This window comes from Petaurus breviceps, unplaced genomic scaffold (assembly GCF_028583685.1).
Source record: "Petaurus breviceps papuanus isolate PSGF00001 unplaced genomic scaffold, PetGlider_PUasm1.0 38, whole genome shotgun sequence".
Lineage (NCBI taxonomy): Eukaryota > Metazoa > Chordata > Mammalia > Diprotodontia > Petauridae > Petaurus > Petaurus breviceps.
Genome location: NW_027186304.1, coordinates 47,903,498 through 47,924,109, shown reverse-complemented (window position 1 = coordinate 47,924,109; position 20,612 = coordinate 47,903,498). Strand labels below are relative to the sequence as shown.

At 35.9% G+C, this 20,612-nt stretch overlaps 1 protein-coding gene across 5 annotated transcripts in view; it reads left to right on the top strand.

Annotated features, from left to right (window-relative positions):
• LOC138170484 (desmocollin-3-like) overlaps window positions 1-19,801 on the top strand; it is a 375,256-nt gene extending 355,455 nt beyond the window's left edge. For 4 of the 5 annotated variants that reach the window (XM_069099847.1, XM_069099846.1, XM_069099849.1 and 1 more), the window contains 4 exons: window positions 4-231; window positions 373-497; window positions 15,130-15,444; window positions 16,963-19,801. In XM_069099847.1, the coding sequence (XP_068955948.1) occupies window positions 4-231; window positions 373-497; window positions 15,130-15,444; window positions 16,963-17,163 (869 nt within the window). In that variant the 3' untranslated portion in view covers window positions 17,164-19,801. Of the gene's footprint in view, window positions 1-3; window positions 232-372; window positions 498-15,129; window positions 15,445-16,839; window positions 16,886-16,962 lie in introns of all 5 variants that reach the window. The other variant, XM_069099848.1, reaches the window with a different exon arrangement.
• The last annotated feature ends 811 nt before the right edge of the window (window positions 19,802-20,612 follow it).

Below are 20,612 nucleotides of genomic sequence, written 5' to 3'. Positions count from 1 at the left end.
CAGATACTTCTGCACGTCTTTCATATCAGAATAATGCACAATTTGGAAAATATTCCGTACCTATCACTGTGAGTGATAGACACGGAATGTCTTCAACAAAGATGTTGCGTGTTAATCTCTGTGATTGTGTTCATCCAGAACAATGTGAATCTGAGAGATCGGTATATCCAGACACAAGACTGGGAACATGGGCCATCCTTGCAATATTATTGGGTGTGGCATTACTATTTTGTAAGTCTTTCTGTTTAGTAAGTAGAAAAATGAAGAACTGATCCAAGGATTTAAAATAATCAGCTGAACAAGTTATCACTATACATATCTACTACTTCATGTTTTGCATATTAAACTCAAATGGTTTTATTCCTCTCCTAGGTGTCTTATTCACTTTAGTCTGTGGAATTTGGAGTCCCTCAAAAGTAAAAAAACCTTTTCCTGATGATATGGCTCAGCAAAATTTAATTATATCAAACACAGAAGCTCCTGGAGATGACAGAGTGGTAAGTAATGTGCTTTTAAGAACAAATCTTTGATCATGAATGGATTGTCTTTTTTTCGTTATGTAAGGCTTTGCTTCTTCACATAAAACAATTTTGATGTCAGTAAATTTTTTTAATAGCATCAGTTGCTTTGTCAGATAACACAGTGTTCAGAAGGCATTAGTTGATGAGAGCATTAAATTTTGACATAGCTGCACATTACTAATTAGTTTTCTACTATAATCAATCAGTAAACATTTATTAAGTACATTCTATATGCTAGATCCTAAGATATAAAGAAAATGGTGAAAATCTTCTTTGCTGTCAAGGAGCTTACCATGTAGCTAGGGAAACCAATATATAGACATATAAAACATATGTACATAATAGGATACAAGGTAATTTTGAGGGAAACTTTCCATGCTTATGATTTTAAACCTACTACTTGAGATTGTCTTCCTAAGTAATAATGGTGTTTTAGTTCAAAGACCTGAACACATTTTGTCTGATTTTTGACCAGATAATAATACCTTTCTATTAAAAAAATAAAAAACACTTAATCTATTTTGTTCATTCTACTGGCAGAAAGTATTTGCAGAAAGTATTTATAGGTCATTTATCCTGCAAATGTCTTTTAAGTCCTTTCACCCTCTTTAAACATAGGAGAACCCTTCCCAGATTCCTTAACACATGGTAGGAGACCGGGTGCATATGAGTATCTAGCCTTATTTCTTTGGAGGATTCAAAGCATCTCTCATTTTTACTTGTTAAATTGTTATGTAATTTAACATGTTTATTGAATACCTACTATATGATCAAGACAGTACTACATGCTTTTGGGGGCATAAGAGAAACAGAAGACATACTTTCTACTTTCATGGATTTTAAAAATTACTTGGAGATACAGGTTGTATCATCATGAAACTGATGAATGCCAATATGCAGCAATGAATGTATGATCAAATGCTATAAGGAAAGTGAGTATGTAGAGAGTTCAGTGAAGCAAGGTGGAACTGTGTATAGGCATACCTTGGAGATATTGAGAGTTCTGTTCTAGACCACTGACAACAAAACAGTTATCACAATAAAGCAAGTCACATGTATTTTTTGCTTTCCCAATGCATATAAAAAATTGTGTTTATATAATACTGCAATCTATTGAGTCCATAATAGTATTATGTCTAAAACAATTTACATACCTTAATTAAAAATGCTTTATTGTAAAAAATGCTATCCATCACTGGAGAATTCAGTGAGCCATAATCATTTTGCTAGTAGAGAGTCTTGCCTCAGTGTTGATGGCTGATGAATGATAAAGATGGTAGTAGCAGAATCTGGGGACGACTGTGGCAATTTCTTAAAATAAGACAGCAATGAAGTTTGCCCCATCCATTGACTCTTCCTTTCAATTGAATTCTTAGAGGCCATTGTAGGGTTATTAATTGGCCTCATTTACATATTCTCATGTCTCCAGGAATAGGGAGGCCGGGAGGAATGACTGGTAGGTGGAGTAGCCAGAACACATACAATATTTATCAGTTAATTTTTCCAAGCAATTTGGCATAGGTTATATATGTGTACCCATATAAAATTCATTTACATGTAAGCCATGCTATAAAAAAAAGACACGGTTTCCCCTTTCCCCCCAAAAAACAATAAAAAACCAAGAACCAAAATAAGGAAAATAAAGAAAAAGTATCTTTCATCAGCCATTCAGGCTCCACCAGTTCTTTTTCTGGAGGGGGCTAGCACCTTTCATTTTAAGTCTTTCAGAATTGTCTTGGATCGTTGTATTGATGAAAATAGTTAAGATATTCACAGTAGATCATTATGCAATATTGCTATTACTTTGTACAGTGTTCTCCTGGTTCTGCTCATTTCACTTTGCATCAGTTCATATAAGTCTTTCCAGGTTTTTCTGAGAGCATTCTGCTTATCATTTCTTATACTGCAATAATATTCAAATCACAGTCATATACAACTTGTTCAGCCATTCCCCAATTGACGGACATCCTCTCAATTTCCAATTCTTTGCCACCACAAAAAGAAATGATATAAACATTTTTGTGTATATATAGGTCTTTTTCTTTTCTTTTTTTGTTTTTTTTTAATAATCTCTTTGAAATACACACCTAGTAGTGGTATTGCATGGTTTTATAGCCTTTTGGGCATACTTCCAAATTGCTCTCCAGAATGGTTGAATCAATATTCAACTTTACCAATAGTGCATTAGTGTATTAATTCCCCCCCCCCCAACATTTGTCATTTTCCTTTTCTGTCGTATTAGCCAATCTGATAGGTATGTGGTGGTAGCTCAGTTGTTTTAATTTGCATTTCTCTAATCAATAGTGATTTAGAGATTTTTTTTTCATACGACTATAGATAGCTTTGTTTACTTTTCTGAAAACTTGTCTCTTCATATTGTTTGACCATTTATCAGTTGATAAATGAATCTTATTTCTATAAATTTGACTAAGTTTTCTATATATTTAAGAAATGAGATCTGGGGGTTGCGAGGTGGCGCAGTGAGTAGAGCACAAACCCTGGAGTCTGGAGGATGTGGGTTTGGATCCATCCTCAGATACGTGACACAAAAAACTAGCCATGTGAATTTGGGCAAGTCACTTAACCCCAATTGCCCAACCCTCCCCCCTCCAAAAAGCAAAAAAAAAAAAAAAACCAAAACATTAAAAAAAGAAATGAGATCTTTATCAGAGAAACTTACTGTAATTTTTTTCACAGTTATGATTAACAACTGTATTTGCCTCTGTCCTATTTCCCCCTTTTACCCTACTCTCCCTCCTTTCACCCTGTCTGTTCTCAAAAGTGTTTTGCTTCTGACTTTTACCTTCCCCAGTCTGCCCTCCCTTCTATTAATCCCCTGTAATAGCAAGCAAAGAAGTAATTAACACCTTATTTCAGCTATTTAATTATTTAACACTTTGTTTCAGTTCAATTTTCTTTTAAACCTTGACCATGATTGTATCAAGTCTTTGTTAAGAAACAGAACTTGTGAACTCCTGTTACTGATACAACAGGAAGGGGAGGAGCTAATGACCATATATAAGGAGAAGCCCAAGTTGGAAAGAACAGAACTGAGAAGAACCGAGAAGAGAACTCTTGTGGTGGTAGAGTCGAGGAGAAAACTTGTGGTATCCTAAATGCAAAGCCAAGCAGGAGCAGCTTTCCAGAAGAGTGCTGCTGTGAAGAGCTTTAAGGTTCTGATTAGTATAGTGAACTCTCTATTTATTCAGCAGTAAATTGAAGCAAAGCATTCACAGAAACTAAAGTACAGCATTCACACTGATAACATAACAAGTTTTCACTAAAGTGGCCACATAGTTTTCACCAAAGTAGTCACCTGGTTTTAAACAAAAGATATCATTCAGTAAGTCCTTAACTCAATCATCCTTAAGGAGCAGGCCTCCTTAAGGGCCACAAAATACAAAGGTCAAGGTTCTCCACCCCTAGGTCACAGTAAATCTAGATCTTCTCAGTCAACATTAGGTACTCATGAAGAAGTCTTTTCATCTTGACTGGAGGGTGGCTCTCAGCTTCTGTGGTCCCAGCTCCTGCTCCAATCTACCCCACTATTCAAAGGCAGGCATTTCTTAGCTCCTTGTCCAGCTTCTTGTCCACTTCCCATTCCAGTTACTTGTCCAGTTCCTGTTCCAGACTGAAGCTTACAATTTCCAGTCCATCTCAAATCCTTCACAGTTCCTGTTTCTTGGAAGACAGCTTAAGAGGGCTAAAAAAAACATTCATGCACATGATGAAGCTGGAACCTTCATCAATTCACTATTGTGAAATCTGTGAAATAAACACACCCACAAACAAGGTCCAACAGGTCAACACAAATCACCAAATCAACACAAATCAAACAGTAAAGTCTCAGGACCTCTGAAACCCTCCTCCACTACTTCTGTAAACAGACAACAAGAAAATCCTCTTTCAGGACTTCCAGTAAGGTCCCAGGGCTTCTGTACAAAGTATCACAAACAAACATCAACACAGACAGAACAGACAAATATAGAGTGCTGGGATATCACAAGTTTTCTCCATCTTGATTCTGCTATCACAAGAGTTCTCTTCTCAGTTTTTCTCAGTTCTGCTCTTTCCATCTTGGACTTCTTATATATGGTCATTCACTCCTCCCCTTCCTATTGCATCAGCAATGGGAATTCACAAGTTCTAGGGTTCACAAGTTATGGGGTTCACAAATTCTGTTTCTTAAAGACTTGATATATTCACGGGCAAGGCTTAAAAGAAACTTGAACTGAAACAAGGTGTTAAATAATTAGCTGAAACAAGGTGTTAACTACTTATTTGCTTACCATTACATCCCCCTTCTATTATCTCCTTACCATCCTACTTTCCTTTATGTTAAGATAGATTTCTACACTCAACTAAGTGTGTATGTTATTCCTCTTTGAGTTAATTTGAATGAGAGTGTAATTTGTGAGCTCTTCTCTCTTTTCCCCATCTTCCCTTCCACTGTAAAATCTTTTGGGTCTCTTTTATGCCAGATAAATTTACTCCATTGTACCTTTCCCTTTCTCCTTATCCCAGTGCATTCTTCTTTCTCACCCCTAAATTTTTTTTAGATATAATTTCATCATATTCAGCTCATACCTGTGTTTTCTCTTTATATATACTCCTTCTAACTGACTTAATAATGAGAAAGTTTTTAGGAATTACAGGTATTTTTTTTTAAAGCAATTGGGGTTAAGTAACTTGCTCAAGGTTACATGGCCAGGTGTTTCTGGGTGGGTGCTAAGTGTCTGAGCCGGGGATTCGATCCCCAGGTCATCGAGACACTGGAGCTGGTGCTCTTACTTGCTGTGCTACCTGGCCGCCTCTACGAGTATCATTTTCCCATGTAGGAATGAAAACAGTTTAACCTCATTGGGTCTCTTATGATTTCTTTTTCCTGTTTACCTTTTAATGCTTCTTTTGAGTCTTGCATTTGAAAGCCAGATTTTCTATTCAGCTCTTATCTTTTCATCAGGGATGCTCAAAAGTCTTCTTTTTCAAAGAATATCAGTTTTTCCCCTAAAGGATTATACTCATTTTTCTGGGTATGTGATTCTTGATTGTAATCCTAGTTTTTTTGCCCTATGGAATATCATAATCCAAGCCCTCCAGTCCTTTAACTTGGAAACTGCTAAATCTTGTATTATCCTGACTGTGGCTCCCTATTTGAATTGTTTCTTTTTGGGGGCTTGCAGTATTTTCTCCTTAACCTGGGAGCTCTGGAATTTGGCTAAAATATTCCAGGGAATTTCATTTTGAGATCTTTTTCATGAGGTGAAATTCTTTCAGTTTCCATTTTACTCTTATTAGGGTAGTTTTCCTTGATAATTTCTTGAAAGGCCATATGTAGGCTTTTTTTTTTTATCATGATTTTCAAGTAGTTCAATAATTTTTTTTTAAGCAATCGGGGTTAAGTAACCTGCTCAAGGTTACACGACCAGCTATTTCTGGGTGTGGTGCTGAGTGTCTGAGCCCGGGATTCGATCTCCAGGTCTTCCTAACACTGGAGCCGGTGCTCTTACTCGCTGAGCCACCTGGCCGCCCCTAGTTCAATAATTTTTAAATTATCTCTCTTGGATCTATTTTCCAGCTCAGTTGTTTTTCCAATGAGCTATTTCATATTGTCTTCTATTTTTCCTCATCGTTTTGATTTTGTTTTATTGTTTCTTGATGCTTAATAAAGCTATTAGCTTCTACTTACCAAATTCTAATTTTTAAGGCATTATTTTCTTCTTTTTTCAGTTGGTTTTTATTTTCTTTATTTTTTTTGGGGGGGGTCTTTATTAATTTGTTTACTTTTAGTTTACAAGATTCATTACAACAATTCCTTGAGTTTCAAATTTTCTCTCACTTCCTCCCTCCCCCCGTGGTGGCATACAGTCAGGTATAATATTTGTAAATACTTTCACATTAAGCATTAGTCAGGTTATAAAGAAGGATTGTATCACATGGAATGAACCATGTGAAAGAGGAAGCAAAACCAAACAAGAAAAAGAGCAGGTAGTTTGCTTCAATCTGGGTTCAAACTCAGCTTTTTCTCTGGATGTAAACATCTCTCTCCATCATGAGTCTTTTGGGATTGACTTATGATGCTGGATTATTGAGAAGAGTCCAGTTTATCAAAGTTGGTCATCACACATATGTTGTTTCTGTAATTGTGTACAAATGCCTCCTGGCTCTACTCTTCTCACTCAGCATCAGTTTGTATAAGCCTCTCCAGATAACTATGAAGTCCATCTGCTGCTCTTTTCTTATTAATATAATACTTAATAGTATTCCATAACATGAATATACCACAATTTGTTCAGCCATTACCCAATTGATGGGCACCCCCTTAATTTCCAATTCTTTGCCACCACAAAAAGAGCTACTATAAATATTTTTATATGTATGGGTCTTTTCCCCACTTCTATGATCTCTTTGGGATACAACCCTAGAAGTGGTATTGCTGGGTCAAAGGGTATGAAATTATTTATAGCCCTTTGGGCATAATTCCAGATTGCTCTCCAGAATGGTCGGATCAGTTCACAACTCCACCAGCAATGCATTAGTGTTCCAATTTGCCCACATCCTCTCCAGCATTTGTCGTTTTCCTGTTTTGTCATCTTAGCTAATCTGACTGGTGAGATGTGGTACCTCGGAGTTGTTTTGATTTGCATTTCTCTAATCAATGGTGATTTAGAGCATTTTTTTCATATGTTTATAAATATCTTTAATTTCTTCCTCTGAAAACTGCATGTTCATATCCTCTGACCATTTATCAATTGGGGAATGACTTGTATTCTTATAGATTTGACTCAGTTCCCTGCATATTTTAGAAATGAATCCTTTATCAGTGACATAGGTTATAAAAATTCTTTCCCAATTTTCCATTTCCCTCCTAATCCTGGTTACATTGACTTGGTTTGTAAAGAAGCTTTTCAATTTAATGTAATCAAAATTATTCACTTTGCGTTTTACAGTGCTCTCTAGTTCTTGTTTGGTTATAAAGTCTTCCCCTCTCCACAAATCTGACAGGTAAATTATTCCTTGATTTCCCAGATTGCTTACAGTATCAGCCTTTATACCTATATCATGCATCCATTTAGACTTGATTTTGGTATATGGTGTTAGATAATGGTCTAAAGGCATTATTTTCTTCAGTCAGCATTTGTACCTCCTTTTCTATTTGGCCAATTATGCTTTTCAAGGCATTCTTCTCTTCATTGGATTTTGTGAATTTTTTAGATTTGACCTGTTCTGTTTTTTAGGGTGTTGTTTTCTTCAGTATTTTTTGTGTATATCCTTTACCAAATTGTTTACTGTTTTTTTCATTATTTTCTTGCATCACTCTTATTTCTCCTAATAACTTTTCCTATACCTGTCTTACTTGATTTTAAAACTCCTTTTTTGAGCTCTTCCATGACCTAGGGCCAATTCATATTTTTGTTTGAGGGTTTGAATATGGGAGTCTTGATTTTTGTTATCTTCTTCTGAGTTTCTGTTTTGATCTTCCCTGTCACCATTGTAACTTTCTGTAGTCAGGATCCTTTTCTATTGTTTACTAATTTTCCAACCTATTTCTTGGCTTTTAATTCTATGCTAAAGTGGGAGTCTGCTTCTACAGTGGAGAGGGCACTGTCCCAAGATTTGGGTTTTGTTGTATAGTTGTTTTTAGAGGTAATTCTGGGGACCTGTAAGTTTTTGGTTCTCCCAAGTTGGTATGATCTAGGGAGAGGTGTTTACTACTCGTTTGTACTGTGTACTAGTATGTGAGCAATCAAAAACACTCTTTTCCACTCTGGAACTGTGACCAGGTCCTGGCACCCCTGTTGTCACAAGTTCTGGTGTGTAAATGCTCCTCTTTGCCCTAGGACTGATACCCCGGACTGTGGTCTAGATCCAAGTATGGGCAATACAACAGATTTTCCCTCCCAGTGCCAGAAAAGGGACCCCTCTAATCTCCTTTTGACCAATTGTCTTACCCCCTTACCATCTGTGGTCTGAGAGCTCTGGAAACCAGCAATGCTGGTCACCACAGCCTGCTCCTGGTTTGCTGGGGCCCAGTCTGTGCTGGTGTGTGTTCCTCTCTCACCCTCGTGCAACAGACCCTTTCTGCTGACCTTTTGAGTTGTCTTGGACTAGAAAATTGTTTCATTCAATCCTTTTTTGGGTTCTGTTACTCTAGAATTTCTTTTGAAGCATTATTTAAAGGGATTTGGATAAGTTTGGGAGAGAACTCAGGCAAGTCCCTGCCTTTTCTCCATCATTATGGCTCCACTTATGTTATGTATGTACTACTGATCTTCAGTTGAAGACTCTGTCTTTCTTCTAGGCCCAACTCGGTATACTGATCATTCTCCTTGATATAGAACATAGGACAAAATCAGAGTTAAGTATTTCTGCATTTTAACCTTTTTTCAGTCAATTACCTTCCCTTTCTTGTGTCAATGGGATTTTAAGAGAGTTGGGCACAGATGGGAGAAGTTTCAAATGAAGTACTGACATATGTTGGTGATTGATGGGAGATGTGAGGGTTAAAGGAAAGAAAGGGCTCATGGTTTCATACCTAATTGAATGTTTTTATAACTGAAAGAAAGAGGAGAATTAGTTTTTGGAGTATCTTTGTCATTACAATAATATAGTAGCCTTGACAAGAATGAAAAATGTTTTCTTCTTCTATGCTTGTATTTAAGTGGTCTATGTAGCCAACATATAAAACAATAGTATCTTAGCTTCTCCATGTGTTAGTTACTATAAGCTAGATCCTTCTAGGTGTGTCTACCTAAGAAAGCATGCTATGATTTCCCATTCAATTAGACTTTAAAAACTTCTTAAAATAGCTTATATTCCCATTTAATTCCTCCCCTAAAGTCCTAACCTAGTGGGTCATAATGACATGGAGGTGACACCAAGCTTTGGAAGCCTCTTCTTGCAGACTTCAAGGATGCACAGGCCTATGAAGTTGAAAAGTATCTGGGACTAGTGATAAGAATGTGTATCATGTAAGAGCCTGTCTAAGTTCTGAGGCACTTTAATATCAGAAGAGATATATGTGTGCATGTATGCGTGTGTACATTTGTATATATACATGATATACCTGTATACAGGTATGTGTATATGTACATGTATCCATCTGTATATATTTATATAATATATAGCTATAAAATCTATATATCATATATAAATATTTATATTTACATACATATTTTATATGTGTTCGTATTCCATTTATTCATACTCCACATGTCAGTAACATAGCCTAAAATGCCAGGCCATGCAAATTGGTTCTTGTCCTCTTAACAGACATGGGGAGTCACTAACGTTTTTTGTTTTTTCAGCAGTGTATTGACTTATGTATTGGTAAAAATAGGGTGGCACTTGAATGGATGAATCAGAAAAGGGTGAGACTAGAGGGAGCAGAGACTAATCAGGAGCTTCCTCTCATTACCAGAGAAGATTAGGTTCTAAATTAGAATGGTAGCATTGTGAGTAGAGAGAAGGGGGAAGAACATGAGATGCGTTGGGGTTAGAATCAATGCAACTGGGCAATTGATCAAATTTATAGTATTTGGAAGAAGGAAAACTCAAAGAATACCCGTAGATTTTGAGCATGGAAAAAATGGTGGTACCATATAAAGAACAGTGAAATTTGGATTGAGAGTCAGATTTAGTTGAAAAAGGTGATGTTCAGATTGAGAAATGAATTTAATATTCATTATGACATCCAGGTGGAAATCACCACCAGGAAAAATAGAGCTGTGAAAATGAAATTTTAGCAAATGAGTTTGATATATAGATTTTGGAGTCATTTGGACACAACAGCATAGAATTAGAACTGTGAGGGACCTTAAAGGCCATTAAGTCCAAACCTCTGATTTTACAACTGAGAAAATGACTTGCCCAAGATCACACAGTCAGTGACTGAGTTGAGATTTGAACTCAAGTCTTCAGTGACTTATCCACTGCCCTTCACTATCTCATGAAATAATCACTGAAGAGGATGACAATCAAAAGCAAGTAGATAGAGAAAAGGAGAGTTATAAATACAATTATCCCAGGAAATGAATTAAAGCAAAAAGTAAAGGAAACATTAATGTTCTTTTAAAACAAATACTTGGGGCAATTTTTCCACAGTAGACAAAGGTAACAGCAGGGCAGCCAGGTAGCACAGCAAGTAAGAGCACCGGCTCCAGTGTCGGGATGACCTGGGGGTCAAATCTGGGCTCAGATACTCAGTACTACACCCAGAAATAACTGGTCATGTAATCTTGAGCAAGTTACTTAACCCCAATTGCTTTTAAAAAAAAAGAAAAGAAAAAGGTAACAGCTTTAGTTTTAGATGTGCTGAATTTGAAGTGACAGAACAACAAATGTCTACTTGAAGATAACACATTGGACCTTGAGTAAGTGGGTAGGAAGGAAAATATAGAAATAGTAGTCATATCCATAGAGGTGGATCATGAACCCTCTGGAAGAAGAGGCTAATGCAAAAAAAAAATAGAAGGTAATAGACAAAATCTATGCTTAGCACCCATTTCATTTGACAATGATGTAGATTGTATATATGATTCAGGGGTGTGCTGGAGTGAGTTGAACCAGACTACCAACTGCTAAATTTTCAGTATGAGTTGTAAATTGTTAAATTTGCAATGAAATTATACCTCAGAAATCAATCAGTGCTATACATTAGGGCTTGATTTATTGTTTTGTTAATTATCTAAACCTAAGAAAGTAATGGAGAAAATGTAAATGCAAATTAAATGTAAAAAAAGTATCTTGCTGAACAATTTTTTTTTTCCTGGAGAGTTGGTTATTTGACATTCCTGAGCACACCACTATTGTTGATCATTATTTTCAAATCTCACAACACTAAATCAACTTGGCATCTCCAGGGAGATTTTTATAATGAGATTTATAAGTCTAGAATATGTAGAAATGGAGAAGAAAATATGAAAGTAGTGCCACCAAAAGCTCACTTTTTTCAAATAAACTTTCACTGATATATTCTGTTTCTTCTATCACCACAATAGCCTGTGTATCTCTACCCCTCCATCTTCAAGAGAGTCATCCAATATGACAAATGGTAATTTTGGAGAGGGGGGAAAAGTCAGAATAACTTGTCAATACTTTGAAAAAGTCTGAAAAAATTGCAACATGTAACACTTATGGTCTTCCCACCTCCACAAAGGAAATATCATCTCTTACCTGTTCAGTTGAATCTTACTAGATCATTATAATTTTGTTACATTTACTTTTGATTTGGGGGAATATCATTGTTCTTTCCATTTATATTGTTGTAGTTACTATGTATGTTGTTTTCTTGACTCTGCTAACTTCACTCTGTATCAGTTTGTGTAGATCTTTCCATGCTTCTCTGTATTCATGACACACATCAATTCCTGTATCACAGTAATATTCCATTATTTTATGTACCACAGTTTGTTTAGTCATTCCCTGTTTGATGAGTATGTACTTTGTTTACAATTCTTAGCCATCACAAAAAGTGCCTCTATAAATATTTTTTAGTATGTAAGGATTTTTTTTCCTTTTTGGTGGCTTTCTTGGGGGTTAAGTTCAGAAAGTAAGAGAGTCCCTGGTTCAAAGGGTATGAGCATTTTATTCACTTTATTTGCACAATTCCAAATTGTTTTCCAGAATGTTTGTACCATTTCACAGTTTCACCAACAATGTATTAATACACTTCTTCTTACACAATCCCTGGCATTTTGGGGCCATTTTCTATCTGTTTTTCCCATTTGCAGGGAATGTGATGAAACCACAGATCTCTTTTGATTTGCATTTCTCTTAATATTAGTTACTTGGAGCATCCTTTCATATGATTATGAATACTTTGCAGTTTTTTGATAACTGTTCATATTTTTCCATTTATTTATCAGGGAATGGCTATCCATCTTATACATATTTCTTAATTGTTTATATATCTTGGATACCAAATCCTTATCAGAAAAATCTGATACAAATATCCCCTCCCCCAACCACTTCCCCTCCTATCCTAGATGCTTCAATGTTGTCTGTGCTGCAGAAGCTTTTCAGTTTCCAGTTCCTCTTCTGTTGTAGACAAGTATTATTTTCCTTCAGTTATTTTACTTCAATTTTTTTTCAGGTGGTACTGTTCCCACTGATCCTCTTTCCTCTTTCTTCTCATTTGATACTCCTTCCTTTTAGCGTTTTGTTTATTAGTTTATTTTTCCTTTCCTGCTTTTATGTGGTAAATATTTCTTCCAAAAATTTTTCTCTCTCTCTTCATTAAATACTTTCTCTTACTGTTGAGTCTGGAGCAGGCCTGCACAACCTGCCCTAAAGGATTTCGGGTGGCCAGTGAAAAATGTTGGGGAAAACAACCTCTATATTTTTTGCAGACCACTGGTAATCCTTTGGTGGGTTACAGGTTGTGCAGGCATACTCTAGATCCTCATTCTCTGATTCATGACCATTATAAAATTATCTGGTCTTCCTATTTTGTCTATATTCTTCATGCAATCAAAGCTTCCAAAGTATTCATTCTAGGCTCCTCTCTAGGTGCTCTCTGCTACTCTAGGGCTTGCCACGTGGTGCCAATTATTGTAGATGTCAGGACACTGCCTTGTGGTAGGGTCACTTCCATACCACATCTCTGATTGTGCATTACAACACTGATATGTATCTTCTATTGTTAAACATTTTTTTTCTTCATTTGCCTGGAAATCTACTTCCTATGTTGACTCTTCCAGGTTTCAGTTGCCTCTTCTAGGACAAGTTGACATTTCAAGCATCAAATCCCCAAACCTTATCCCATATGAAGTTTTAATTTTTCTTCGCCAATTATCTCTTTTCACTCACTGGAACATTCATTAATGGAACCCCCTCCTACTTTTAATTTAATCTCTCCTTCATTTCTCACCCCTTTTTAATCTTTCCTCCCTCCTCTTCACCCATTACCCTATAGGCTCTTCTCTTTCTGAGACCACAGAGTTCACCTTCACCTCATTGATAGCACGTGATTTGATATGGGCACATCACTCACTTCTCTCTATACCCCAGCTTTTCTCCCTTCCTTTGATGTACCTCCCATGTTATAATATAGTCCCGCAAAGAAATATTCTTCTGTAGGAAGGGTGTTTCCAGATTCTATCCATAATATTCCCTTTCCACCTCCTCTACCAGATTACTGTCTTTATCCCTGTCTCCTTGTGTACATTTGGAAAGAAGTCTTTTACTCATCTTTCCATTGTTGCTCTGTTGCTAACCTTGCTTGTTACATTCATTTACTCCTCCTACATTTCTATTGTTTGGAGTATTTGAGAAACAAACAATATCTTTAATTCTTGTTCTTTCTAAAAATGTTTCAAATGCTTTCTTATTGAATAGCCATCTTTTGCCTTGTATGGTTAAGCTTGTATTTGCACTGACTCCCAAATGGGGCCACAAAGAGACAGATACAGTTGAAACAACTGGGTTTATCCTGAACTCCAGTGCTCTTTGGAACACATTATTCCTCCTCTTCTCCTCTTTCTAGTGTGTGCAGAGTTGTCTTGTTTTCAAATATCCTTTCCTTTTTATTTAAAAGTTTTTCCCTTGATGGTTGGCAAAACTTGATTCTGAATTGAATCGTTAAATTTAACCATTATATGTGATGGATTTTGCAGTGTTGGAATTTTTTTCTAGAGGTGACCTATGGAATCTTTCAATTGAAATTTCACTTTCTTATGTTTAGGAGTTCTGGGCGGTTCTCTTCTATTATTTCCTTCATTATAGTGTTAATTTTTTTTTTCCTGTCTTGTTCTTCTGAGAGACCTAAGAATAGCATGTTGTGGTTCCATATTCTCCTCAAAGTCCACAATTTTGTCTGTCTCATCAAGTGTTGGATCATTTTCCTTTATTTTGAAGTATTTCTAAATAGATGCCTGCACTTAATTAATTACTCGATCTGGGGGCCATGTTTCCTTCTGTTGTCACTCTTTTTCCTGTTGCTTCTTATGTTGAGTTTTCTTCTTTCTAAAATCTTTTAGTTTAGCCACAAAGGGCACAAGTGATTTAGAATGATAATGGGGATAGAAAGATCAAGTGAGGGTTGTTTTTTTTTTCAGGGTAGGGAATACATGGACATGTTTGTAGACCATAGTGAATGAGCCAGTAGACAGGGAGAGACTGAAAATAAGTGATAAAATGAGAATGAAAGAGAGCACAATCTGAGATGGAATGGAATGAGATCATTTAAGAAGATCATTCTTTGGTTGTTTCAGTTGTGTCTGACTCTTTGTCCCTCCCCCCCCCGCCCATTCAGGGCTTGATTAGTGAAGATATTGGAGTGGTTTACTCTTTTCTCTAGCTTGTTTTACAGGTGAGGAAACCAGAGCAAACAAGATTAAATGACTTGCTCAGGCTCACAGCTGTACAGACCATCATTTTTTACCACTTTATCCCTAGTTCTTATTATGATATATGATTAGTGTTTATAGAAATGATGCTGAAAATTAGACCCTCTTTAGAACAAATTTCATTCCATAACACATACTTGTGTACAAATAGCAAAGTTTAATTACCTAAATATTATTGCAAGTGAATTTATTCCTTTTTACCCATCATGATGTTTTGTATTCCTTGATTACATGACATAAATGGTTCTATTTTCTTTCAGTGTTCCACAAATGGATTTGCTACACAGATGCTGAATGGTAATGGTCAAGGTTTTTGTGGCACATTGGGATCAGGAATTAAAAATGGGGGCCAGGAATGCTTTGAAATGATGAAAGGAGGACATCAGACCTTGGAATCTTGTCGAGGAGGCCATCACACTCTGGAATCCTCTCGAGGAGGACATCACACTCTGGAATCCTCTCGAGGAGGACATCACACCCTGGATTCATGCAGGAATGGAGGACATGTTGAAGTTGATGCCTGCAGATATACATACTCTGAGTGGCACAATTATACTCAACCCCGTCTTGGTGAAGTAAGTTTTCTGGGTAGTCTCCAGGCTATAATGTTTGTATTAGAATTTTTGAGAATGTATATGAGTGTGTATATATAGATATATAGATGTCTGTATCTATATATCTATTTTTGTGTATGTATCTCTCTATATGCATATCTAGATCTATGTATGACAGAGACATACACATATGTTCACACACATATATGTGTATATATAATGTGTGAATATATGTACATATATACATGTATGTGCTGAACAGATTTGCAATAATAGGCTAAAAATTTATATTTTTGGGAACAATTATTCCATATTCTGAGTGTATTCTTATTTATTTTTAGTCAGAAACAAATCTTATTTTATCCATTCCATTTCACTTAATATATAATTCTTAGGTACCATTAACATGTCTAATGCCACACAGTAAAGCTCTTTTTCTATCATTTAAGAATTTCACTGTACAAATTTACTTAATCTAGTAGAATTTAGAAAAAAAACACATACTTAAAATTCACAAACTCCTTAAGTCTGCATGTCTTATTGTCTGTATTCTCTCTCTCTCAATAAGTTCATGATACCAGCATAGGGCTTTGAGAGGTGGAAATAGAATGTAAAAAGAACAGATATTCTAACCACTTTCTTCTCTCTCCAAGATATCCAAAACTTTGAGCATCTTTTATTCCTATATTTCAAAATCCTTATTCTTTTTGGATCTCTACATGAGATAGGAAGGACTTGTGACTTATTATTGATTTATTGCCTATTGTGGGTAAATCCAAGTCTAGGCCTAGTTTTTTTTTTTTTTGTGTGATTCTGGTTTCCATGTCACAAGGTAATGCTAAGCTCAAATTGGAAAGAAGGTAGGATAGTGGAACCATTTATCTGTGGTTCTTTGGTTCAATACACTGTACTTGGAAGCTTATTCTTTGGGAAAACTTCTGGTGTCTGGGTGGAAAGAACAGCACTTTACAACAAAAGTTGTTCATACCAGTACCAATCAGAGACAAAGAAATTTGGTAGACAAAGAACAGAAAGATCAAGACAGAGACATCTTTTTGAAATGTCTAACCTTCTAATGAACTTCATTTCATGTTTCTTATGTAATTTCCTTTGAACTACGTGGAAAATTTCCATTGTTGCTGTGGTTTGGGGGAACTTGATTTTCATGTGCAGAGATATAGTTCTAGATTGCTAACCAAATGTATTGAACCAAAACTACAAAAATCTGAGTTCCTTGTTCTACCTCCATTTCATGAGCAAATCCTGCTTTTAATTGTAATTTCCTGATGGAAATATGATTATGAAGAACATATTTGTGCACAACCTTCTAACTGCATGATTGCTATAGATCTGCTAAATGTTAATTTTATAGTATGCTTATGATACAGGCCAACCATGTACATTTTTTGTGTGTAGGAATCCATTAGAGGACACACTCTGGTTAAAAATTAAGCAATCAAAGGTAAATAAAATAATTTTTACATTCATCTATTTAGGTGCCTCTTTAAAAATAATAAAATGTGTTTTCTTACTTTGTAGAAGTTGCATCTCTGCAACCAGAATGAAGACAACACCAATGCTCAAGACTATGTTCTTACATATCACTACGAAGGAAGGGGCTCCACAGCTGGTTCTGTAGGGTGTTGCAGTGAGCGCCATGAAGAAGAAGGGCTTGAATTTTTAGACCATCTGGAACCCAAATTTGCTACATTAGCACAAACATGCATGAAGAGATGCTAATATACACCTTTTCCCAGATAGTTTGGAGGGTTTCTAAGAAGAAAAAAAAATCAAATTTGATGACTATGATGAGGGTGAATTTTTCTTCATTTTAAACTTAACTCTTCACACATTTTTCCTGCAAGTCTATTTACCTCTTCCTAGAGACCAACACATGGCAAAATGAAATCAGTTTTCATTATTTTGGGGGTAAATACACAAATAACTATTTCTAAGACTCCATTATAAGGATTAAAAGTTCTGTATTCACTTGTATACTTTTTTTTGCCCTCCTTCCCTCATCCTAAAAAGCAAAAATATTTTGCAATTAAAACTTTATTGATGGTGCTTTGACAACATATCAAATGATTTCCATGCCAACAGTCTCGCAGACTGTAAGAATTTCAAACCATTTAAATATAATAAGACTATACCTGGAACTTTTGTCAGGTGATGTGCCTTGATCATGTAGAGGAATGAGAGAGAGTGAGGAGAAAGGAAGGGAGAGAGAAAAGAGGGAGAGAGAAGGAGGAAAAGAAGAAAGAAAAGGGAGGGAGGTAGAGGGGGAGAGAGACTTTTATAGTCATTACCTTAAAACAACAATTAAAAAAAGGTAGCTCTTTATTAAACTAACTGAACATAATACTGACTCAAGTCAGAGGACCTGGACTCCAATTCCGTCTTTGATGCTTACTATTTGTGTGACCTTTGGTAAGTCTCTTAACCTTACTCTGCCTCGGTTTCCTCATCCTTAAAATCAGGGGCGCAGCATCTTATCTATAATCTTACAGTAAATATATGGAACTACTTTGTTTTTCTTTATTCTCTGTGAGTTAGAAGGCCTTACTAGTTCCTCTGTCTTGGTTGTTCCCTTGCATTCATTGGCAGAAATTGAGTTGTGATTATACAACTGGACTTAGCCACAAACAGCAAAGACTGAATACATATGTAGTATTTTGTGTCAGATCAAAATAACAGTCAATATTTCATGATATAATTGTTATTTTCATGGCAGTTGGTCAAAATGAGTAAAGAAAGGATAGCGATTCCTTTTTTGTGGCCAAACCAAGCTTTTGATAGTTTGAAGAATAGTTGGGCTATGAACATTCTCTAAACAAAGAAGTGTGGAGGTCTAGCTTCCTATGTTCCCCTGGGTTCATGAATTAGGTATATAAATGGACCTCAGGATATCTTCCTTCTTAGTCTACATACAATTCATTCCTTTCTATGCTTCCCCTCTCCACTTTTACCTCCTTTATTCTTTTATCTTCTCCTGCTTCAAGAATTATAATTTAAGGGAAGTCACTATTTCCTCACCCTCCATTCTTTCCTAGGACTACCCCACAAACATCATTAATCTGAGATTGAATTAGAATAACAAGGGAATAAATAACCACTGGAAGATTAGTTGTCATACCTTAAGTTCTCACCTGATATAAATTAACGTGACCACATTGTTTCCTTTGTGATTGCAAAGTAAGGGAATGAAGGATTTGAAGCAGATAGCATAAAGAATCCAGAGAGAATTTTTGAGCATGGGAAAACTGGGATAGCGAACCTGAGATTTTGGAGCAGAAGAGGTTTCAGGAGGTAAGAGCAAAGCTGGGGACAAGAAAATGAGAGAAGAGGATGCCAAAGACTATTTCTGCCTCCTTGTATATTCAGTAGGACTTCTCCTCCACTCTTCCTCTTAGTAGCCAAGGATTGCTGTCATTAATACTTGGTGGCATAGTGAATAGAATGTCAGGCCTGAAATCAGAATTCATCTTCCTGAGTTCAAATCTGGCCTCAGACACTTATTAGCTGTGTGACCCTAGGCAAATCAATTATCCCTGTTTCCCTCAGTTTCCTCATCTGTAAAATAAACTGGAGAAGGTAATGGCAAACGACTCCAGTATCTTTGCCAAGAAAACCTTAAATGGGGTCATGAAGAATCAGACACAAAGCAACTGAAAAAACAAAATCCTTGTTATGTCTCTTTTATACTACCCAGCTCCTTCCCTTTCCCATATATCCCTTACTTTGCTCTGGAACTTTATATAAATTCAAGGAGCAAAAGGTTTCTCTAAGCTTGGTGGGGTAGCTTAAGTAAGATTGGTGAAAAGGGGGATCTACAATTAGCTATATGCATCCCAAAGGTGTGGGTATTTTATACATACAACTCAAAGGGATCTTTTGTAGGAAATGTTTATGTAGATAAAGTATTTTACCTTGGATATGCATTTTGTACTTTGAATTAATTTGCTGTTGAAACGTTCATTTAAAATTCAAACTTTTGAAAGTATGTTATATCTTTTTTTATTTTAAAGAAGTTACACTTTCTGTCGATTGGTATTATCATTACATTGTACAATCCTAACTTGTGTGGTACTTTAAGCAAAGAGTATGGATATTTAAAAATAAAACCTCAAAAACTTTTTTTAAAAGAATGACTCTACTTTCTATGCAAATGTACAGGATGATTTTTTTGGTTTTATGGAAGTGTATGTACTTAGAATGTAAATTGTACATCTAGTGCTCTTTTTTTTTTCTTGAGAAGTCTATGTTAGTGAAGAGCCTTTCATTACTAAGATTAAAGTTGTTCATTGTTATATTAGTCACAACTTTAGAGGACTGTAAATGGAATGGGAAAATAAAACATTTATTACATACTAATAAACAGACTTTTAGTTAATTTCATGCTTTTATGTTTAGAGAATTACACTACTGATAGTCTTTCCCTTAAGGAGCTTACCATGAAATAGGCAAAGAAGACAGGCTAATTTATCATAACAAATGTGCGTTGAGGATGAAAAAGTATGTCAAAAATGGTTCTAAAAGGTTGGAAAATGGGTTGGTTTGACTTCAATTGACTTTCCAGATGAGAAATACATGATATAATGACCAGGAGGGAAAGAAGTTAAAGAATATGGTATACAGACTTTAGGAGGGTGAGACTCTTGAGGACTGGGGGAAGGAAAAGCCCTCTGTAAAGTTTCTCACTGGAAACTTCTCATTAAATCTGACAGGAGTGACACAAGATCTTGAACCATCATCATTACAGAGGGTGACTTCAGAGCTTCCAGTTGTGCCAATGGGTTTTTCTTTTATCACTCCCTTTCGCTTTTTGACATTCACTAGGTAATTTCGTATTACAGTCCTGTTAAAAATCATGTCATCTTATAATCATCTAGAACCAGATGGTATTTATACACTAACTTTTTTTTTTTATCATTTTCTACTTATTTTTGCATAGCTAAGTTTTCTGCTCCCCACCAGATATATAAACTATACCAAGTCAGGGAGCATTTCTTATATATCCTTCCTGCCTCTTAGGCACATTATTAAGCACTCAAAAAGAATCGAAAATTCAGAGGAAGGAGTCTTAGCATCATCTGCTCCAACTCATTTACAGATAAAATGGAATAATTAGCATTTCTATTTTTTTTTAAGTTTTCAAATATTTTGCTCACAGGAACCATGAGGCAATA